Source organism: Tenrec ecaudatus, chromosome 3, assembly GCF_050624435.1.
Source record: "Tenrec ecaudatus isolate mTenEca1 chromosome 3, mTenEca1.hap1, whole genome shotgun sequence".
NCBI lineage: Eukaryota > Metazoa > Chordata > Mammalia > Afrosoricida > Tenrecidae > Tenrec > Tenrec ecaudatus.
Window position 1 is genome coordinate 160,898,231 of NC_134532.1, and position 22,672 is coordinate 160,920,902.

Here is a 22,672-nt window from a genome sequence, read left to right on the forward strand (position 1 = left end):
TTTAGTAATGCAATTATATGTTATAATAATTCTTAATTTTAATATTATCTTTATAATAGTATGATATAAATAAGTATGTGTGACAAAATTTGAATGAGTATTTTCCTTATAAGCTTTAAACTAATTCAAATATCTTTGAATTTATAAATTTTCTTTTTGTGAAAATATTGGTGGAAAGAAATAGAGCAATTTTTCCATCTTCTACAAATTGAAGAAAAATTATTCCTTTTTATTTTTCCTATTCCTATCTATTTTGGTATTGTGTTTATTTTCTTTACCAAGAGGACCTCATGGTTTAAGTGAGCCATGTAAGGACTTGAACTGGATCGTGTAACTCCCTCCTTTTTGTTGGTGACATTTTCTTTTCCATATTTTTCTATTCTTTCATAATTTCAACTTAACTGTAATTTATCTACTTCAATTCCCAACTGTGCTTAAACTAGCAATAAATTAAATCTAAATCTCTCTGTCATCTTTATTACGCTTCACTCTCTCATTTAGAAAAGATGAACCATATGCAGATAGAGGTACTTGTAGAACAAATAAATGAGGAATACTTTTTTATGATAGTAAATATCAGTGCAAGAATTGATTCATATCCTCAGCCCATTATTAAAGCGCTAAGATTTTTCTTTTCCTATAAAACTGAATTAATAAGACACTTCATCAGTTTGTCAAGGTTCCATTTGTCTTAAAACAAATGAGGTTTTTGTAATACTTGTACAAAGGATAGTTATTATTTTATGAGAAATAAGACATCTTATACTCAGAGATGGCATCATTTTTCCACCAGTTTAACTAAATGTTAAAAACAAAAGTGAAAACAATAAAAATCAGGCATTTCTACTTTGTTAATTTGAACACAGTAGGTAGTAAACAATTAAAACTGCATGTGCTACCTTAGAAAAAGGAGAACGGTGGGCTTTCTACTCCCATGAAGATTTAGTCTCTGAAACTCACAGGAGCAGCTCTATCCTGTCATATAGTGCAGCTAGGAGTCTGCATCTAGTCTATGGCAGTTAGTAGTAATAGTAGTTACGGAAGGTAGGTTATTGTGCCAACCTGGCCAATAAACACATGTGGGATTAATTGAAGGGCGGAGAGAAAAATGGTTCGGCGAGCCTCGTCTTTTTGGTCTCTTGCTCTTCGATGATCTAATCGGTATGTGGCTGCCTTGGCTGGTTCTCTGCGTCAACTTATGAGTTGCACTACCTGTGGACACCCAACCCGTGGACCGTGTCACTGTAGTTTGAAGTTCCTTCAAGACCTGCTTCACCATGCTACTGGAATATACATCGCTTGAGCTGGGGACTGTCGGACCCTGTCATCTGGCTGACTTGGTGACCTGTCTTGCTGTTTGCTGCCTGTGCCTGGATTGCCTGAATTGCTCTATCGAGGACTCAGCTCTCTGCTTCCTTGACTTACACCTGATGGCCCTCAAGACTTGAAGGACTACCAGTGTATTAGCTGTCTCACAGAAGTGAGTTGCACTCAGTCATTTTCACTGCTGTAAAGACTAGCTGTTTATTTCTTATGTTGTATATATCTTTCTATATATATATAATCATAAGTATCCTGGTTGCGTTTCTCTAGAGAACCTAGTCTAGTATAGTAGTACATTAGAAAAAATACCTGTTGCTACAGGTCACATGATGTTATGTAAAGGTCACATGAAGCAAGGTAGATGGCTGAAATAAAATATAAGCAACTCTTGGAAAGAGCAAGGGATTCGTTTTCTGTAGGACAGAGAAGTGAACCTGTTAATTCAGAAGTTCAACTCAGCTAAAAAACAAGAAAACTTAGCTGTTAGTCCAAATGTTATTTGAAACTAAGAGTACATATAATTAGACAAAAAAGATCATGTGAAAACAAATCACTGTCTAGCACTATTTCCATGAGTGTAACTTCTTGCTATAGCCATAATACAGACACAGAAACACATGTAAAAGCGATGTACGGACATTCTACTTCTTCTTTTCCTTATTTAAAATTCAAGACAGGACTAAAGTTGGATCACGCTCACGTATAAAGTTCGTGTTACCTAAAATGCTGTCCAACGTGGCAGTACAAAGAAGCAAAGAAGTGAAAGATTCAAAGAATAGATTTATCTTAAACTACATTGTGAAAGCAGAGGAATACAGCCAAGGAAATAAGGTCATCATTTTCTTTGTGTATAATACAACAAGAAAAGTCACTCCATATATAAATTACTGGAATATATATATATGAAGAAAAGCAATTTTTTGTTCACTGATAAAGTTCTATTTGAGCTAAAATTATAAAATTCTTAAAGATATAAATTGTATTGTCTTTAAAAGAAAGCAGCTAATATGATTCAAGTGAGGGCAGCATGCTTGCAGATAGACAGAAGATAAAAATTTATTTCTCCATCTTTAACTGCATTTTACAGGATAACTATATTATCAACTATTTCAATTTTAAACACATCCCAAAGTACCATGACCTTCAAATTCTAAAAAATGCTTACAATTTGTATGTGAAATGTACCCTTGCCTCAGTCCCTAAAGGAACGTAAATACAAGAATACCAGGTTTTGACTGCCATTCTGTATCAAGCACATTTTTGTTCACATTAGTTCATTCACTCTCAGTACTGATTTCATACAGAAAGGGTGGCAGCATGCACATAAATGGTAAATACAATGAAAATATTTGTTCAGTAGAGAAATCAAGAATAAAAATAGTTTCTCATTCTTAGAAGTCAAGTTTTTAAATTTTATTCTGAGTTCAAGTTTGTATCTGTATGCCAATGGCCTCTGTCTGAGTTCCCTAGTGCTTTCAGAACAGCCCGCCATAAATAAAGTAGTTTTAACAGCAGCAATGTAGTGTCTCACTCTTCTGGCCACTGAGGACTGAAATCAGGATGTCAGGGTCAAGTTTCCTCTGGCAAGTCCTAAGGGGAGGGTTCTGCCTTGCTTCTTCCTTGTTTCTGGTGGTTCCTGGGAATCCTTGGCATTCCTTGGCTTATAGACACATCACTGTAATATCTGCTGCCATCTTCGCATGTCGGTCTTCTTTCTATGTCTGTTTGTCTTGGTCTCTTCATGTCTTTAAAAAAAAGAAAGAAAGAAAGAAAGAAAGGCACCATTACGTTTAACTCACTCCATTCAGATTTAGTGTCAACAATTCCATCTACCAGGACAAACTTTCCAGAAAACGTCATATCAAAAATCCTGGTGGATGGGACTGACACATACAATTTGTGGGTGGGGGGCACAATTCAATCCACAGCATTGTCACATAGATATAATTGAATGACATCCTCCCTCCAACCCAAAAGAAGAGTGAACTTAAAACCTAATTACAAACAGATGGGAGAAAAATGTGTGTACTTTGCCTACCTCAGTTTGCCAAAATGATAAGTAAATTATAACAATAAGTTAAAATTAAGTTCACCTTTATATAATGAAGAAGACATTAAAACAATAGAAGCCTGCCTAGATTATAGCATTGTCTACATGAGCTAGAGTCTCTGAGATAAAATAGAGATAGTGCCATCACTGTTCTCATTTGGTCCCCATGTTTCTTTTATCTTTATGTTCCCAAGTCCTTGCTTCAGAGTCCAGTACCTGCTCAGAATCCAAAAATACTGAGGTTTGAAATTTTTTATTAAAGATTATCTTCTTGATATAAGGATATACTGAAAAGCAGAGACCTACAGTCTGGTAGTCCAGTGTCTTTCTTTTGAAATTCATGTTTTAAATGTTGTCCTGCATCACCTTACTGTCTAACTCATCAAACCTTCCTATTCGAATGGAAAGCCAGGCCTTCTTGGAATGCAAATTCACAACAAGTTAACACCGGAAGAAATAAAATCTATAATCAAATGCATTAACCTATTAGGCAGACAGGTGACAACTTGCTCTCTTGCTCCTAAACACTTTCCGTCTCACTCATTTTATGGATTTTCAGTCAAAACCTGGGTTTTTACAATAAATTTTACAATGATATTTTAACAGAAATATAGACCAATATATGAGGACATTTAAACTACTAGTGGGCTTTTTTTTCTAAAATCATATAAAAATGTAATGGAACTCAGTGAGAATTAGTCACACCCGCCACACTCTAAATGCAAAAAGAACACGCTATGTATAAGCCCACCCACTCACACACTTTTTAGAAACCCATTGAGGTAGGTGCCTCAGGCATATTGATAAGTGTCCCAAAAGACATTGGAGTGCAAAATCTACTGTATTTACCTGGTCCTCAATGGTAGGCCTAGTGGCAAGCGCTTCACATATAGTTTATATTAACAAAATACACTATTTAAGACAAAGGCATTATCTAGATAGGTTTTATGCTCCATTTTAATGCAGACCATTGCTGCGATGCTTACCCACAGTTAGCCATCACTGTCAGAGTCAAGGGAATCCTAAGATTTCAGATGATGCATATGGAATCAGAACTAACCCTCAAGAGAGTTTGAAAATGCCGCATCTTTGTGCTGCACTTTTCCTCTAGCGGCTGAGGGATACCTTTAGATTATGAATGAAAACATCAAATATGCTAGGACCTGGCCTAGGAAACAATGAGTTTCTGTTCTTTATCATTCTAAGGACAATTATTACATAACCTTATCTAAAAACCTGTTCTATTATTTTCATTAAATTGTTTTCAAAGGAAAGCTGTATTTATCCCCTCACTGATTGACCACTAACTCTGAGGAAAACAGATGTAACGTTTCATCACTCTTATTCCAAAACTCTCCTTCAGGTTGAATTAGTTATATGCAAGAGATGTGTAATAGCTACAAAGCATGCAGTCAAATGTAATTTTCTTTTCCATTTTGATGATTGATGTCTTCCTTGTAGAATTCCTAGTAAAATTTCTACTGGGCTAATGTCCTAAAATTGACAGCTGTCATCGACAGCCCCAACAATTATAAACAACTTTTTCTCTCCTGCTAAAGCCAAGCAACAGACCTGGGTATCTGCAGAAAGGGTCTCTAGGAATCTATGAACTACCTTTTACACACAGGGAAAGAGGACTAAACCTCTCTATTAGCAGAAAGACAATATTAAACAGCTGCTCGTCGGTATCTTTCCAAAAGCACTTGATTTCTATAATAAACAGAATTAAATTGTGTCCATTTCTGTTCCTAAACAACAGGCCTGGGCTTTAAAATGTAGACCAGGCACATAAAATGCCACTGTACCAGCCAGCCTCTATCATAAAACTGGTAGTCTAGGGACATTTGAGATTGAAATGGAGAGCCAAAGCTTATTAACCAACCACTTTAAAGGGACGTGGGCAGTTTTGTTTTAATTATTTTGCTTCCTTATTCCAGAAAACGGAATTTAAAAAAAATTAGTTCACAAAACAACAGGTTGGTTTTGTTTTTATTTTGTTTGTTAGTTTTCCCCTCTTTCTAATGTGAGATGAAGATAAAATTAAAACCGCTGCTCCTGCTTAAATGCCAACACCACACCATGTGCGCCAAACCGTTTTGAACTGTACACCAGCCCCATCAATGAAAATCCACAAGACTAGAAGGGACATGGAGATTTAGTCCTTCGCTACTGAGCAGCTAGTGGAATGAACGTAAAGAATTTGTGTGCGTATGCAGATATAGTATCTAACCTCCGTTGATGACGTGAGTGTATAAAAATTCTGAATAGAATATCTGGACTATTTCAACCTTTTACAAAACCTTCCCAAAGTCATCAGAGACTCAATAAATATTTTGTTCTGTGAGCCCTGAAGAAATCAGAACCAAATTATTAGATTAATATTAGAAAAGAATTCATTATTATATTTTGGTCTATTTGTTTTTAGTACTCTCTCTTCAAATGTTGAAATGCGAAGGGGGGGGGTACTGGAAATCAGGGCAGAAAGCCCCAAAGAAATATTTGAATGGCCAAAGGCTGAAGGAGAGATATTTTAAAAGTCTTTCCCCCTCCTGTAATTGCATGTGGATTCCACGCTATATGGCAAAAGATATACAATAGTCATTTAAACTTATGAACTTGCTCAAGCTTTATGACTTTCAGGTCACTAATTCAGATGCGAATGTGAAATACAGGGTGAGACATGTGGAATTCTAATTTAAAAGAGGTTCAGACAATTGAGAGACAATAAGAACCATGACAGAAAGTGGCTGCGCACTAACATGGATCATCTCAATAAAGGACAAATATTTCTTTGACACAATCCAGGTACTTGAAGAGTTAGGAACTAATTGGGGACCACTGATATTAACTTAAAATACTGCCAGTTCAGTTACAGAGCAAGAGGTAGAACTACCAATAAGAACAATTTATTGCAAGCATTTACAAATGTAATTTTAAATATAATATATGCATAAATCACTGGGATACAAATCAAAGGTAGTAAATTTTGGAGCATTCCTAGAATTAATAGAATGGAAAGAAGATGAAGAAATACACAGAGCATAGGGTTGCAGGAACAGTAAACAAAAATAAGTTGAGTCATTCATAGAATCATAATAATAGAAAAAAAGAATAACTTCAATGTATTAAAATTTATTTTAAATAAATAATGTAGTATTTTGTGTAATATTAATTTCTAAATTATTTTTAAATGTTTTTCCTTTGGATTTATAAAAGTAGAAATACCTTGAAATATCTTTTGAAAGAAAATAAAAATTCTATGTCTTTATTTCAAAACGCTTTATTGAGTGATGTTGATATTTTAGTCTATTTTTATGTAATAAAGATACATAGAAAAAGTAATATTTTTTCAAGAAATGAATTTCATCAAATAAATATAAAAGTTTATTTTAAAGCTTACATACTACTAAGCTGCCAAGGCAAAATCATAGTGAAACACTGTCCAGTTCCTCTATAATAAATATCTGAGAAGCCATGTGAAATACATGCAAATGATAATTCCAGAATTACACCTAATATCCAACTTATTTTTGTTTACTGTTCCTGCAAACCTATGCTCTGTGTATTTGTTCATCTTCATTCCAAAGAGAGGAATACTCCCACCTGGACACACAGCACTGATCCCATTGAACTGGAAGCTAAGAATGTCTCCTGGTCATTTGAGCATCTCATGCTTCTGGATCAACAGGCACAGCAAGATGTTACTGTATTGAGTGGTATAATTGGTCCTGGTTACCAAAGGGAAATGGGATTAGTATGGCATAATGGATTTTAAAATATATATTTGGAGTCCAGGAGATTCTTTAGGTCCTCCCTTAGTACTATTTTGTTGTCTTAATTAATATCCATTCTTATGCCTTTCTCGTTTCTGATAACCATTGCAATGGTTCTGCAATGAGTTCACAGACAATATTCATGATTAAAGGGTTTATGAGGAAAGTTACGAAGTGGTAATGCCAATGAGAAATCATGCAAAGTTTCAAGTCTGCCAATAAATGCCCAAGAGACATACAACTCACCCAGAAGATCCAAAAACTCAGCTCTCTGAATTAAGTTCCCAAAGCACCCCACACCAACAAGTCTCAGCCCAAAGGCACTTAACTCCACCTCTTTGGGACAACAAGCCCAGCTTCCCCAAGTCCGTACCCAAGAGCTAGCTCCTGGTTCTGCTACTGTTCCATTGGTGATGTAGCTGCTTCTGGGTCCATGAAGTTCACTGCACAGAGATCACAGGTGAAAATATTATGCTCTACTCCTGGCTCTTACTCATAAGGAGATTCCTCCCTCTACTTCTCAGAGGGTTCATTTTATACATAGCAGGACATCACTTCAAGAAATCCAGTTCACAATTACTTACAGGTGAATCCTATCAGCATCTTCCCTACCTTTTTACCATAGCCATGCAGGGAAAGGTCAAATAGTCGAAGTTCGAGACTTTGGCTAGAAGAGCCACTTTAAATCGCATGCTGTCCCTGCAACTACCATGTCCTATGATTAAAGTCAGTTGTAAACTACAGCACCCTACTTCTGAAGTGAATACTAAGAGAACAAACTCTTTAGAAATGAAGCTTTCCAATCCTTCCAAGCAGACAAAGAACAACAACCAGCCAATGCACCTGCTGAGGGTCAAAGAAATACGGAACAGGTAGTGGAAGGAAGTAGTTCAAAAATCAAGCGATGGCCATGTGACCATCTGCAGAAATGAAGAGTATAAATCCTATGAGTAATTCCTATTTGTATGTATACACCTAATATTTTTATTGTGGTGAAGTAAAATTGCTTAAACATGTCTCTTCTGTGCACTACTTTGCAACTCCTACCAAATGATTGGATTAGACCACAGAAATAGGGCATATGAAATACTAACAGAGGGCACTAGTCAGGTTTGCCATTCATCTGGGTATAAGAAAGCCATTTTCAAAGCAGGAAGAAGAGAATCCCATGACAATCAAGAGAGTGGAGCCCTCAGCAGGGCCCAGGTAAGATCGATGTCTGAAGTGGAGGAGGCAGCTGAGACACCAGAGATCACAGCAGCAAAACCATGAGCAATAGCAGTGGCATGTAGAGACTATGACAGAGCACTGGGCTTGCTGGCCCACAGAACATTGCTGAGGTCAGGAGAGAATGTGGCAGAGACACCAAGGACCACAGAGAGACATGAATAATAAGCAGCTTTGTGGACAAAAGAACTATATCCTTACCACTTTATAATCAGTTAACTTCCCTAATAAACCTCCATAATCATGAGTATTGTCTTAGCTTTCTATGGGGCCACTGCAACAAATTATGGAGCAAAGAGAAAAGTGCCCTGGGAAGAATGGTGGGTATCAAAATAAAAATAAATAAAAATAAAATTTTGGGAAATCCTAGATTCAAATAAGAATGGAAACACAGCACACTGAAACTTTGAGACAAAGAAAGCAGTGTCAAGACATAAATTTATAACAACAAAGGCACCAATCAAAAAAGATGAAAGAATAAAACTCAATAACTTCATCCAACAGTTCCCACAATTAAAGAGTCGCACAAAAGCCTTACATTCACCAGATAAGCCTACAGCCATCAAGAGTATTCCAATTCATGTTGTCGTGTTGTTGTTGTTGCTAGGTGATATCCAGCTAGTTCTAACTCATTATTACTCTATGTGCCCAAAACGGAAACACTGTCTTGTCCTGTGCATTCTTCACAGTTATTACTGTGCATTCTTCACAGCTATTACTAATGATGAGACCATCATTCAGCCACTCTGTCAATACATCTTGTAAAATGTCTTTGTGGTAATTACATAATCTGGTGTCACTTTGAGGCTTAAGAGTGTAGGAGATGTCCAGTTGTCAACAGATGGGCTTTGGGTCCACACTCTGCACGGCCCTCTTTCTCAATGATATGAGTTTTGTTCTTTGATTCCCAGTACCTGATCCCTTCTACACCTTCGGATCACACAGGCTTGTGTGCTTCTTCCATGTGGGCTTTGTTGCTTCTCAGCTAGATGGCTGCTTGTTTACCTTCATACCTTTAAGACCCCAGACACAATATCATTTGATAGCTGGGCACCATCAGCTTTCTTCACCACATTTGCTCATACACCCACTTTGTCTACAGCAATCACGTTGGGAAGGTGAAAGCTCTTTCTTATACAAATAAGAGCATCTATGGATTTCTTTCTTTAGACTACCCAGACTAGCAGTCTTCCTCTTCTTCACAGCCTGTCTACTATACCCAGAATGATGTCCTTCTTCAGAGACTTGTCTCTCCTGACAACATGGACAAAGAACTTGGGATGAAGTCACTCCATCCTTGCCTCTAAAGAGTTTTCTTGTTGTACTTCTTCCAAGACAAATTTGTTTGTTTTCTGACAGGCATGGTACTTTCAATATTCTTTGTCAGCACCAAAATTCAAAGCATCCATTCTTCTTTAGTTTTCCTTATTGAATGTCCAACTTCCACACACATATGAGGCGACTGAAAATATTGTGGCTTGGGTTAGATTCCCCTTAATACACAAAGTAACTTCCTTCCTGTTCAATACTCTAAAGAGGTTTGTGCAGAATATTGAATCAATGCAATACATTGTTCAATTTCTTGACTGCAGCTTCCATGAACACTGATTATGGGCCCAAACAAAACAAAATCCTTAAGAAATTCAATCTTTTCTCCATTTACCACAGTGTTGCCTACTGGTCCAGTTGTGAGGATTTTGCTTTTCTTTACATTAAGTTATAATCCCTATGGAAGGCAGAAATTCTTGATCTTCATCAGTAAGTGCTTCAAGCCCTCCTCACTTTCAGCAAGCAAGTTTTTGTCATCTGCATAGCACAAGTTCTTAATAAATCTTTCTCAGATTATTGTGTCACATTCTTCTTCATATCATCCAGTTTCTCTGATTATTTGCTCAACATACAAAATGAGTAAATTTGGTGAAAGAATTCAACTTAACCACACTCTTTTCCTGGTTTTTGAAATAGGCATTCTTCCTTGGTTGTTTGAATGACTGCCTTTTGATGGATGTGCTGGTTCCACATGAGCACCATGCAGTTGTTCTTGAACTCTCACTATTCTCAAGGCTGCTCTAGGTTGCCATGGTCGCTATGTTGAAGGCCTTATCTAGTCAATAACGCACAAGCAAACAGCCTTCTGGTATTCCCCACTTTCAGCCAAGATCCATCGAAACCACCAGTGATTTTGAGAATGTCTCAAGAACAGATTTGTTGCATTGAGCACTAACGACAGACCACTTGATGAGCTGTGGGAAGGCATCAAGAACATTATACATGAAGAAAGCAAAGGTCATTTAAAAGATGAAAAAGAAGAAAAGAGACAGTGAAACTTGCTCTTACTCATAGAACAGGTAAGGAAATGGAAGCTCAAGAAGGGGAACAAATAACAGAATTGTAGGGAAATGGATACAGAGGATGGTGAAAGATATGGCAAAATATTTTTAAATTAATCATAATAATAACTATTTAGAATATAAAAATAAGGGTTTCCAGGAGGCAGGGTGGGGAAGGATGGGATAAAAAGGAGCTGATATCAAAGAGTTTAAAAAGAAAGAAAAGGATGGAAAGGATGGTGGCAATAATTTTATAGTTATGCTTGGTTTAATTGAATTATGGATTGTTATACTTTCTGTAAGAGCTCCCAATAAAATGATTTTTTAAAAAGACAAAGTAAAATAAAATGTGCCAAGACATAGAGTTAGAAACCAAAAAGAAGGAACATGTTCAGCATATCTTAACTGTGTTAATCTGAGTAAACTAGAGAAACAAATTCACAAAACCTTATATATGTGTAAAAGAGAGTTTGGGTAGGTGTACATTCAGAAAGCATCCCAACTCAGTCCAGTCCAAACCCATAACTTAGTCCATATGTCTGACACCACTCTACAAAGTCCTCCTCAAAATCACAAAACACACACAATGGTTCAGAATGCAGGAGGATCACAGGCCAGGGGGTAGAATGTCTTTGAATCCAGTAGCGATGTAAGCATCTCAGCACTGGCAGCCATCTCCACATATCTACCCCAGCACCCAGAGCTGCATCAGGGTAGGTCCATGTGGCTTTTCCTCAAGGATGTCTCTCAGGAAGTGAGCCTTGCCAGCTGAAGCAGGGAACTGGCTACGGCAGCTTCACCCTAGTCTGACCATCAGAAAGCAAGAGACCTGAGAACCTAGAAGGCAAGGCTCATGGAGCTATTTATCTCTCCACCCTTCAATTAATCCCACATGTGTTTATCAGCCATGTTGGCACAATAAATCTTAATTATCACCAAAAAAAAATCTAGAAAAAGTCAATTCTTGAGTTCCAAAATGCAAAGATTCTGTGGGTAAAATATTGAATAATGCAGAAAGCATCAATATAAATGGAAAGATTTACAGTCACTGTACCAAAAAGAAATAGTAGACATTCTACTGTTTCAAGAGGTGACATAGGAGCAAGAACCAATAGTATTGAAATAAGAAGTTCAAGTTACATTGAACCCAGTAGCCAAATACCAGACTCCAGGAAGTGATTGAATACCAACTGCGATGTTTCCAACTCATTGTAAATCTAGAGTGAGGAGAGTAAAACTACACCAGAGGGCTTCTGAGACTGTAAATCATTGTGGGTGATAATAGTCTCAGCTTTCTCTCATGAAGCACCTGGTGAGTTTGAACCACTGGCTTAGTAGCCAGAAGCCCAGTACATAAGCCATTGTGCCACCAGGACTCCTTCATCGAACGAAAGTATATGAGAAATATTAAGAATAAAAATAAATGGAACAAAAAAATAAAACCACAATAGAAAGTGTAAACAAGGGGAGAAATGAGTTTTTCAAAATGATTATTAAAATTGACAAACTACTGGAAAATTAATAAAGAAAAAGGATATTAAAGGAACATGGTTAAGGAATTACATAGGTAGTATCACAACCAAATCTATTGAAATAAATGGACAATAAAATAACAGAATACTATGAAGAGCTGTGCCGCAACATATTTGACATCTTAGAAGGAAAGGTGAAATTTCTAGAACACACAATCTACCTAAACTAACACAATTTATGGTAGAAAATGTGAACATACTCATTTAATAGAAGTGGAACAGATAATTAAAGGGCTCACAACAACACAAAAGAAGATGGACAAAAAAGTTGCATTGAATTCTACAAAACTTTGCTGAATGCTTCACCAAGTCTACTCAAACTATTCTGGAATGTGGAAAAGGATAGAATATTTCAGAACTCATTCTTTGAGTCAATCATAACACTAATACCAAACCAGGTGGAAATATCACTCAATTCAACTTTCAACTTACTCTCATCGAGACAATACCAACTCATAATGACCACAGTACAGCTGGTGGTTTCAAACTACAGACTTTATGGATCAAAAGCAGCCCAGTGTATAACCACTATACCACCAAAGATCATGGAGACATCAATTAAAGATAAAATTAAAAGCTGTTATCCTCAATGAACATGTTATTACGAGGTATCTCCTCATACCTGTTCCACTCATATCAACCCTATGTAGATGAGAATGACACATTGCTTGGCCCTGCTCCATTCTTACAATTATATTTGAGACAATTTGTTGCAGTCATTGTGTCAATTCACCCAGTTGAGAGTCTTCCTATTTTTTATTCACCCTCTACTTTACCAAACATGGAGTCCTTTTCCAGGAATTGGTTTCTCCTGATATTATGTGCAAAGTACATAAAATGAAATTATACCATTCTTGCTTTGAAAGGTTATTCTGTGAAGTGCAGGTGTTCTTTGGTTTCTCCTGCTCATCTGCGGGTGTCTGCAGCCTCTGTGTTGTCCATGCCATACTGGGCAAGAACCTGCCCGCTTCTGTGTGCTGGGCCTTGGGGTGGACTGCATTCTTGTCAGATGAATGTCAGAAGCTGCTGCTTTTCTTCTCTTGCTCTTCTCCGGGACTGTGACCAATAACGTAGCCTTTGCAGTCTTACCCGTGCTTGGTCACGCCCCCTTGATCCACCCAAGCACTGCTGAACGCAAGTCTGGTAGATCTCTGGTCTTGGATATGCAGTGCGTTTATTTACAGTACTTAGCCTGACATATATCTATTATATATATTTCTTATTAACCCCAATCTGGACCAGTGTTGAATATGCTTGCATAGAGCAGCATGTGTTAGGGCTCATAATATACACGCTGTGTTGTGTACGCACTTCTTTTCTGCATGTGTTGCATACAGATGCAGTACGCTATGTATGCAGTAACGCAGCGCAGGCAGGAACACAGTGCAGACACAACGCAGCATGTATATGATGAGCCCTAACACAGGCTGTTCTATGCTACAGCCATGCCATCACATCCTGGAATATCATCACCTCCGTTAGACCTCAAACTATACAAGCTGCATTGTGCAGATGCAGTAAGGCAGCGTATGTAGTAATGCAGTGTATGCAGGAACACATCAAGTATAGTTATTGTTGATACCATATTGTTTTTGTTGACCCTCTTTTCCACTTACAGAGCTAGTTTACTGTTTTTCTTTGAAATAAATATTCAAAAGCATTTAACCTACTGATGGCTCGATTCATGTAATTTTATTGGTATCTATTTTTATTTTGAAATTGAACAGTAGCTGCTGCATTTTCACCCTAGGCTTATACTTGAGTAAATAAGTTTTCCCAGTTTTTTGTGGTAAAAATTAGATGGCTTGGTTTATATTCGGGTCAGCTACTACTTGAGTATATACAGTACCTAATTTTCCTTCTTCCTTGTTCATTGTCTGACTTTTACATGAATATGAAATGATTGAATATAATATGGCTTGGTCAACCACAACTTAGTGCACTTCAACACTTTAAAGAGGTAATCATAGATCATAAAATTTGCAACAAAATCTGAACAATTAAAATCAATTTCATACCAAAATAATAGCATATCATAATCAAGTAGGATTCATACAAGATATTCAACAAAGCTTTGACATTAGAAACCAATCAACATAATTCACTATGTAAGTAAAAGAATGAAACAGAACCACATAAGCATATGAATTGATGCATCAAAGGCATGTGATAAAACCCAATACTCATTCCTGATAAAAAAAAATTGAGCAAAGTAGAAACAGGAGGAACTGCCCTCAACATAAAACTAATGTCCAACACCCCGCCCCGTGGAAGAATTCACTCCAGAGGACAGCACTGAAGCTACAGCTCAGGGAGAAGGACATGTCTGCTCAGAGCACAAAGGAGCAATTGAAGGGGGAGGAACCATCAGACTGGATTGGAAAACATTCCTAAAGATCAACAAACAGACCTTGAACTATTTACAAGCTTTTCTTTTATTTTGTCATTGGTTTTTGTTTTCTTTTCTTTTGTTGCTTTGTTTTGCTCTGTTGTGTTTTTTGTGCATATTGTTATCTCTGCAGGTCTATCTAGATAAGACAGGTGGGATAAACAATCTGGTGGAGAAAAGAACAGGACCAACAAATCTGGGGGAACATAGGAGAGGGGGGGGCAGGGGAAAGAAGTGGGTGTTAACAACCCCTGGGGCAAGGGAACAACAAGTGATCCAAAATCCATGGCGAGGAGGGTGTTGGAGGCCTGATAGAACTTGATCAAGGGCAATGTAACTGAGAGGAATTACTAAAACCCAAATGACGACTGAACATGAAGGTGGGACAAGATAAAATAAAAGGAAATAGAGGAAAGAACTAGGAGGCAAAGAGCATTTATAGAGGTCTAAATACAGGCATGTACATGTGTAATATATTTATATATGACAATGGGGAAATAGATCTATGTGCATATATTCATAGGTTTAGTATTAAGGTAGCAGGTAGACATTGCGCCTCAATTCAAGTACTCCCTCAATGCAAGAACACTTTGTTCTAATAATCTGGCATTAATGATGCCCACCTTCCAGACACAATCGCTGAAGACAATGTAGGTGCATAAGCAAATATGGTGGTGATGGCAACAAATGTACAAATGTGCCTGACAAAATGGATGTATGTATGGATTGTGATAAGAGTTGTACAAGCACCAATAAAATTATTTAAAAAAACAATAAACTAATGGCCAACATATTCTCAACAGAGATTTTGTGTATGTGTTGATAATTATATTGAGATATTGGATTTCATCAAAACAGAGGCTGAGGAAGCAGTTAGCAGGGAGACAAACAAGGTAACAGGAGACTAAAGGATGGTAGATGCAAAGTTGCATGGATCCAAGATTAACAGATCAGATGACAGGTCAACTGATGGCTCCAGAGCCATAGGCAAAATAGCAGACCAATGATGTAATCCCAAAGAACTTGTGGTCAATGAGTCAGATGCAAAATTTAGATCCAAAAGAAGTAAACATACTTTTCCACAGTGTCTAATTGTATAGAAAATGGGCTATACCCCTGAGAAAATCTACTTTCTGTTTTATCAGATCTATGACCAGAGTAAGAGGATTGTACACCACCTTAGACATTTTACAACTTTTTGACTGATCACAGAAGACCTCTTCATGGAAATGATTTCTTGTGTTAGAACACATTTCAGGCGCCAAACCACTAAGGAAACTGGCCCAACCAAGTTGACATAGAACCCCACTATTACAGCGGTTGATGAGATGGACTGACAAAGTGGCTGCAATAACAGTGACAAGCATAAGAACAATCATGATGATGGTCATGACTACACAGTGTGTTCTTCTGTGGACAGTGGGTCATTGTTCGTTTTAACCGACTCCGTGACAACGAAACACAGCAGCATGGAACAGTAAACTGGAGGCAAAGTTGTGAATCCCAAAATCCTTAAGTGAATGCATCACTGGACTTGGGGACTTAGAACTACAGTGTGTGATGACCGCAAAGTCAATTAACGTAACCTAGTTCACAAAAACAACAATTTGCATCCTGACGTGGTGAATAGTGACCAGAGTGCTATAAACTAGGCAGCAACCATCTAAATCAGAGCTTCTGGTCTCGCCTCACCTGAAGAAAAGAAGAACAAAGAAAAGATTCATGGAAACTGTTCAAAAAGACTAATTTACAATAAGGTAGTACACTAATAATTACTCTTCTAATGCCATCATGATGCCAACTTCAGCCCCTCACTTTTGGACTAATTCACATACAAATATATATACACATTCATATATATAACATATAGTGGTACATCAGGAAGTATTGGGCTGCTAACAAAAGAGTTGACAGTTCAAACGCACTACCCACTCCATAGGATAAAGCTGACACTGTTCCTGAAAAGATTTACAATCTTGAAAACTGTAATAGAACAGCTCAACTATGTCTGATAGGATCACGGTGAGTTAGAATAGGCTAAATGACAATGTGTTTGGATATAGTAACATATAATATATATTATACATATTTGATCATATATAATATAATAGTGTAATTGATCATTCACCTGGAACACAAATAATATCGCATTTCAAGTATATTTATGTTTATCCATCTAAATTCATTTTCCCCAAACTATATTTCCAATAACCCTAGGTTCTTGTTCCCTCTGTATGCATGCCAATTCCATTACATTAAGTAGTGTCTGTGAATGGGGGTAGGAGACCTGGTGGCATAGTGGTTACAAGTTGGGCTGCTAACTGTAAGGTCAGCACTTCAAAGCCACTAGCCATTCTGAAGGAGAAAGATGAGGCTTTCTCCTCTTGTAATGAGTTATAGTCTTGGAAACTCAAAGGGGGTGGTTCTACCCCATCCAGCCGGGTCTCTACAAGTCAGAATGGACCAGAGGGCAGTAAGTTTGGTTTGGATGAGTCGGGGTAGGACTGTAGCCTGGAGCTCACCTCTTTCCTCCTTCTAACACAAAGTAACAATGGGAGCTGCTGTTAAAATGTGTTCCCATTATAGTATTTATCTTTTTCCACCATCGTTTAGGAACAATCATGAATAACATTGTAGTAATTTGTAGGTCTTTCTTCATATGCTTCTGATGCATCAGGCACAATAGCCTAGAAACCAAGATATACTCGTGTCTTTTTAAGTCCTCTGTTAATTGTTCACTGGGGACTCCAAATGGTTCTTGTCAGGTTGTCCTAAAGACAAGGGCTAACTCACAGTGACACTGTGTACCACAGGACAAAACAGAACTCTGCCCCAGTCCAACACCATCCATGCATGCCTTTTATGTTGTAGCCTATTGTTGTAGCCACGATATCACTACATCTCATTAAGGATCTTCCTCTGTTTTCTGAACTCTACTAAGCATTATATCCTCTAGGGACTGGTCCTTCCTTTTAAAACATTGAAAGTATATATGAACTGATTAATGGAATGCTGAACACATTTGATGGTGAAAGGTTGCTGGGCAGGCCCGCAAAAGGGCATTAGATAAGTCGTAGTATAGGACAGCATCCCTCTTTCTAATCAAAGTGTTGAATGAGTGCTCTGATCAACAGGACCTTATTTACATGTCTCTAACCTATTTGAAAAAGAGGCTCCTAAGTAAATGCCTGGCATTTTTCTTGAAGATCGATAGCTCAGAACATGGGAACAAGTGTTCAAAAGGTTGTGGACATACAATAGATCTTTAATGCAAATGATACTAGAACTCTAATTCAGACATCAGAGACTAAGAATTAAGGAAGAATATATTACCTAATATGCTGTATAAAATACTGTAAACAGAAAAGGATCCCTGGTAGATCAGTGTTTAAACCCTTGTCTTACAACTCAAAGGTCAATGGTAAGAATCCATCAGCTGCTCTGCGGGGGAAAGTTCTGATAGTCTATGTCCCCAAGGGTTTACAGTCTTGGAAACCCACTGGGGCTGTTTTATTCTGTCCAATAGGTGTACTAATAAGATCCTTCGTGATAGAGTAGTTATGCGTTGGGCTGCTAACCACAAGACCTGCAGGTAGAAATGACCAGCCACGACACAGGAGAAGCACAAGTCTTTCTGTAATTCCTAAAAAGAATCACAGTCTCTGAAATCCCTAGGGGCAGTTCTACCCCATCCTGTGGGGTCGCTTTGAGTTGGACTCCATTCGACAGCAGTGAGTATTCAGTTTGGAGATTTATTTGCTTTGGGTCAGACTTAACAATAAGATTTTGGAGGTTTTGTGAGATTTGGAAGATTGGGAAGCAACAATAATAACAAAAATGTATCATATAGGATTTTCTCTCAAAGGAACTTATGAAAATCCACTAGAAGAGACCCACCACCGATTATTTATTTAAAGCATGTTACAAAGTGGCTTCGTTGCTGAGTACTAAGGTTAGAGTTTGCTTTCCAACAAGTAAGTTTAAAGGATCAGATCATTTGAAGTCAGACAGGATATTATAAAAAAAGACCTTGAAAACATGACTAAATATTAAGCAAATCCCAGCAAAGAAAGTTGGACAGTTGTTGAACGCATAAAGGTGAACAATAAAAGCAAATTCAAGGATCATAACACTATACTGAAAAAAATAGAATTTTAAAGTCATAAAAATAAACTTATTCAGAAATAGAATGCATTACATGACTAGACCCTAATTTTTAATTAAATCTTTAACAGTAATCAAAGAGCTTATTATACTTCTGGGGATGGCAGAGGGGGTGTTGGTGGTTTCTGTTTATTTTCTATGAATTATTTCGATAGTGGCTAATAAACAGAAAACATGAAAAAATTAAGTGAATATTACAATCACTGATTTTGTAGTCAACAAATTCCAAGTTGACAATTTTTTTCCAGGTACAACTTTCAGTGAATTTGAATGCTTTCCTGGATAAAACATATTGAGACATAATACCAGGTATCAACTTTAAAAATGTGCTTATTTGTACATAATTTTAAAATAAATCATATTGAAATATATAATTAATGAAGAGTTTAAAATAGCCATATTATATATAGTGCTCTATGAATATTGGTAAATTTATACACCTAGGTAACCACCACGCCAATCAAATTATGGAACATTTCATAACTCTAAAATATCCTTTGTCGCTTTTGTTATTTTGTCAATGCCTCAATCCTTCTGTCATTTCTTTTGATCTTAATAAAAGCACACTTGCATTCTGAATCTCTAGATTGTATTTCCCGTGTTTTTGATGTTACATAACCCTCATACATTTAGCCTTTCATTGTAGCTGGAAGAGCCTTTACAAGGTTAAACTGATTATGCCAAATATATATATTTGGTGTCCCTACTGGGTAAGCTACAGACTTTTAACTGCCAATTCACTGGTTCAAACCCATCAGCTTCTCATAGGAAAAATATGAGGCTGCTAGCCCCTGTAAAGGTTTACAAAGCTTCCTGAATCCTATATGGGGTTTCTATGAGTTGGAATTGACCCAGTGGCAGTGGACACAAATACACACGCATTGTTGTTGTTGTTGTTGTTAGGGCCTATCAAGTCCGTTCTCACTTTTAGTGACCCCATGTATCACATAACAAAGCAATGATCCTGCACCATAGTTACAATATTGTTATGTTTGAATCCATTATTGCAGCCATTGTGTTATGTCAGCGCTTCGGGGGTCTTCCTTTTTCATATTGATCCTCTATTTTACCAAGCATGAGATCCTTTTCTAGAGATTAGTCTCCCTTGATAACATATCCAAAGTACATGAGGCGAAGTCTCACATTTGGTTTGTCTCTGTGTGTGTTCATGTGAACATATGTGCAGACACACAAGTATAGCTTTATATTATTGCTAAATCAAGCACTACATGCTTCTTACCTGTCTCAGAGAAAGCAAGCACATTTCTATTGGTAAACAAAAAAAATGGGGAGGACCAACTTCACACTGTGAAAAAACTCTTAATGATACTTAGAGAGAACCCAAAGGGAGAATATGCCTCGTATTATGTTCCTACTTAGTCACTTTGTACCTAATTTTTATACAGCCCTTGGTGACTCAGCTCATGTGCTATAAACTACTGGGACTTTAGACTGGTCTTTCAAGGCACACCACATCCTTAACAGGCTACCTTAGAAGAATCGATGTGGAAATCACTCTAAGTGAACTGGACTCCTCTGTGGCCCTTGGATCTACCGCTGAATCTCCATAGTGTGAGAAGAAGCAGATGGCTGCCATCCCAAGGGAACAGAACTGGTGATCTTTGGGCTTTAGGTCCAATCTCTTGCTGTGAAGGTCTCCAGTGAGTGGCAGGTCAGGACTGCCACATACTTACTATTTTAATGCCCTCCTTGCTTTATTTTGACATGTATTATTCTGAGAGGCATGTTTCTGCCACTACCGGTGAACATTGTTGCAAGTTATGCCTTATCATCAGCTCCCGTTGCTTGTATAAATAGTGTTCAGTCAGTTAAGAGATTAATTTGTACAATAATGCATGTATGGCAGTTTATAGCTAGGTTATACTTGTAAACTTTCTTTTTCTCAACTGTGTTTTAAATTCTTTACAATGAACGAAATTGATGATACAATCAACAGGATTATCTTAGGTCCCAGGGAAATTATTCATAATGTTCTCTAACATAAAATGACAATAATGTGGCTAAGGTAAACCAGAGACGTGCATAAACTAGAGGTAAATAAATGGATTGGGGGCTCTCGCTTTATTTTAGCCCCAATCTAAGAATATTTAATTCTTATGACATGGCCCTGCTTGCTACTCATCCTCATGAAGAGATCACTGAAGATATGGGTGCTACAGCAGAATGTGGTGAAGAAATCAGATCAGACTTATCAGAAAGAATAGCATTTGAGGTATTAAAGGCTTGTCTTTAAACAAGCAGCCATCTAAGTGAGGTGTTCCAAGGCTCACGTGGAAGAAGGACACTAGGGGGTGTGATTTAAAGATTATAAATAATACAATCCAAATCGAAAGGAGGGAATAGTATCAGAGCTTAGATTTTGAACAGCCTGTTTGCAGAAGGCTATCGGCCACAGTAGAAGGCCAAAGTCCGCTTTCAGCATCCAGACATAGATTAAGCCTTTGGTGAATCCCTTCTAAGCAGTTGAGGGATGTGAATAACCTTCTCATCAGACAGAGAGCTTTGTAACAATGATTCTGGTAGGTCTAATTAGGTTAAAATATACTATAGTTAGGTTCCTGATCATTTGATCTCCATTTTGACCTATTTGAAGTTGTTCTAGCTTTGAGTATTTTCTGCTTACTTTTCAGCTGAGGTTTTTCTCTGTTTTACTTTGTTATTGTTGTTAATTTTTTATTGGTTTGATTTATTTTTCTGTATGTGAAATCCAAGATAGGTAAATCCACAGAGACAGTAACTGGATTAATGGTTTCACGGGCCATAGTTGAGGATTTTGGGGGAAAATAGTGAGTTAGTAGCGATGAGGACAAAAAAGAAGAAAATGTGCTCAAATTGGCTTTAATAATGCTTGCACAAGTCTTCTGGATATGATTGAGCTATTTAATTGTGTGATATGTGAACTGTGTGCCAATAAAACTGTTTAAAAAAGAAAAAGGTCCATGCTCTTGTGATGCAGTGAGCTGCTTAATATGGTTCCTCTAGCAATTGTCTTTGTTACTCCCACCAAACAACCTTCTGCTTGATGAAAACCTTGATGGGGTTCACGTGTGAATTATTGGTGACAGAGTTCATTGCGAAAGCCAACCTTCAGATATAAAATGAACCATCTCAGATGCAGGAAGGGGACTCTCACTAAGAACAAGAGAGAAGACCCAGAAGTGGAAGGTGTCCTTTAGACCCAGCGATCTATGTTCATTAGATCTCCTCGACTGAGACGGCGTCACTTAGTCAGAACCAAGTGTCAGAGCCTGGAACAGGGTGGCTTTCTGCTCCACAGAGCGCATTTGATCAGGATGCTGGCCGATGTAATCGGATACTTCCAATCACTTAATTGGGGCAGCTAGGTTTGATAACCCCAAAAGCTAGAGTTGAGTGCCTTTGGCTTATGCTGGACTGGCACATTCTTTGGGCATTGCTGGCTGTCCTAAAAGAGCTTTGTTAGCGTTTCATGAGCAGTATTTGTGCTGAAGAAACCAAAACCCAGAGGTCTGTCTGTGGACATGGATGACAAGAAGCTGCTCCGTCTGATTAATTGTATCCCAGGCATTTGTAACTCCACTTCCTTAATAAATCCCAGTGGCGTTGAAAATATGAGACATTGTCCCTTCATATACATTATAATCCAGCTAAATTGAATAAATTCACTATAAATTAGGTCTAGTATTATAAATACTACAGAATCTAATGAATTTGGTACAAATGACAAAACACAAAATAGCTTCAGCTGTACAGAAAATTGTTATGTCTATTAGTCTGAATTGATTCAGTGACCATGTGTTTTTAAGGGACATTGGTATGGCTCAGTCCTACAGAGTCCCTATGGTTGGTCTCCATGACAATGGGTGCATTTTAATAGACTGCAA

The 22,672-nt window shown here is 37.5% G+C and overlaps 1 protein-coding gene across 1 annotated transcript in view; it reads right to left on the reverse strand.

Moving 5' to 3' along the window:
• Positions 1-2,442: 2,442 nt before the first annotated feature.
• The window catches only part of ADGRL3 (adhesion G protein-coupled receptor L3), a 1,168,212-nt gene continuing 1,147,982 nt past the window's right edge, over positions 2,443-22,672 (reverse strand). The window contains exon 24 of the mRNA XM_075544262.1: positions 2,443-3,068. Coding sequence (XP_075400377.1) covers positions 2,914-3,068 — 155 coding nt within the window. The 3' untranslated portion in view covers positions 2,443-2,913. The remainder of the gene's footprint in view (positions 3,069-22,672) is intronic.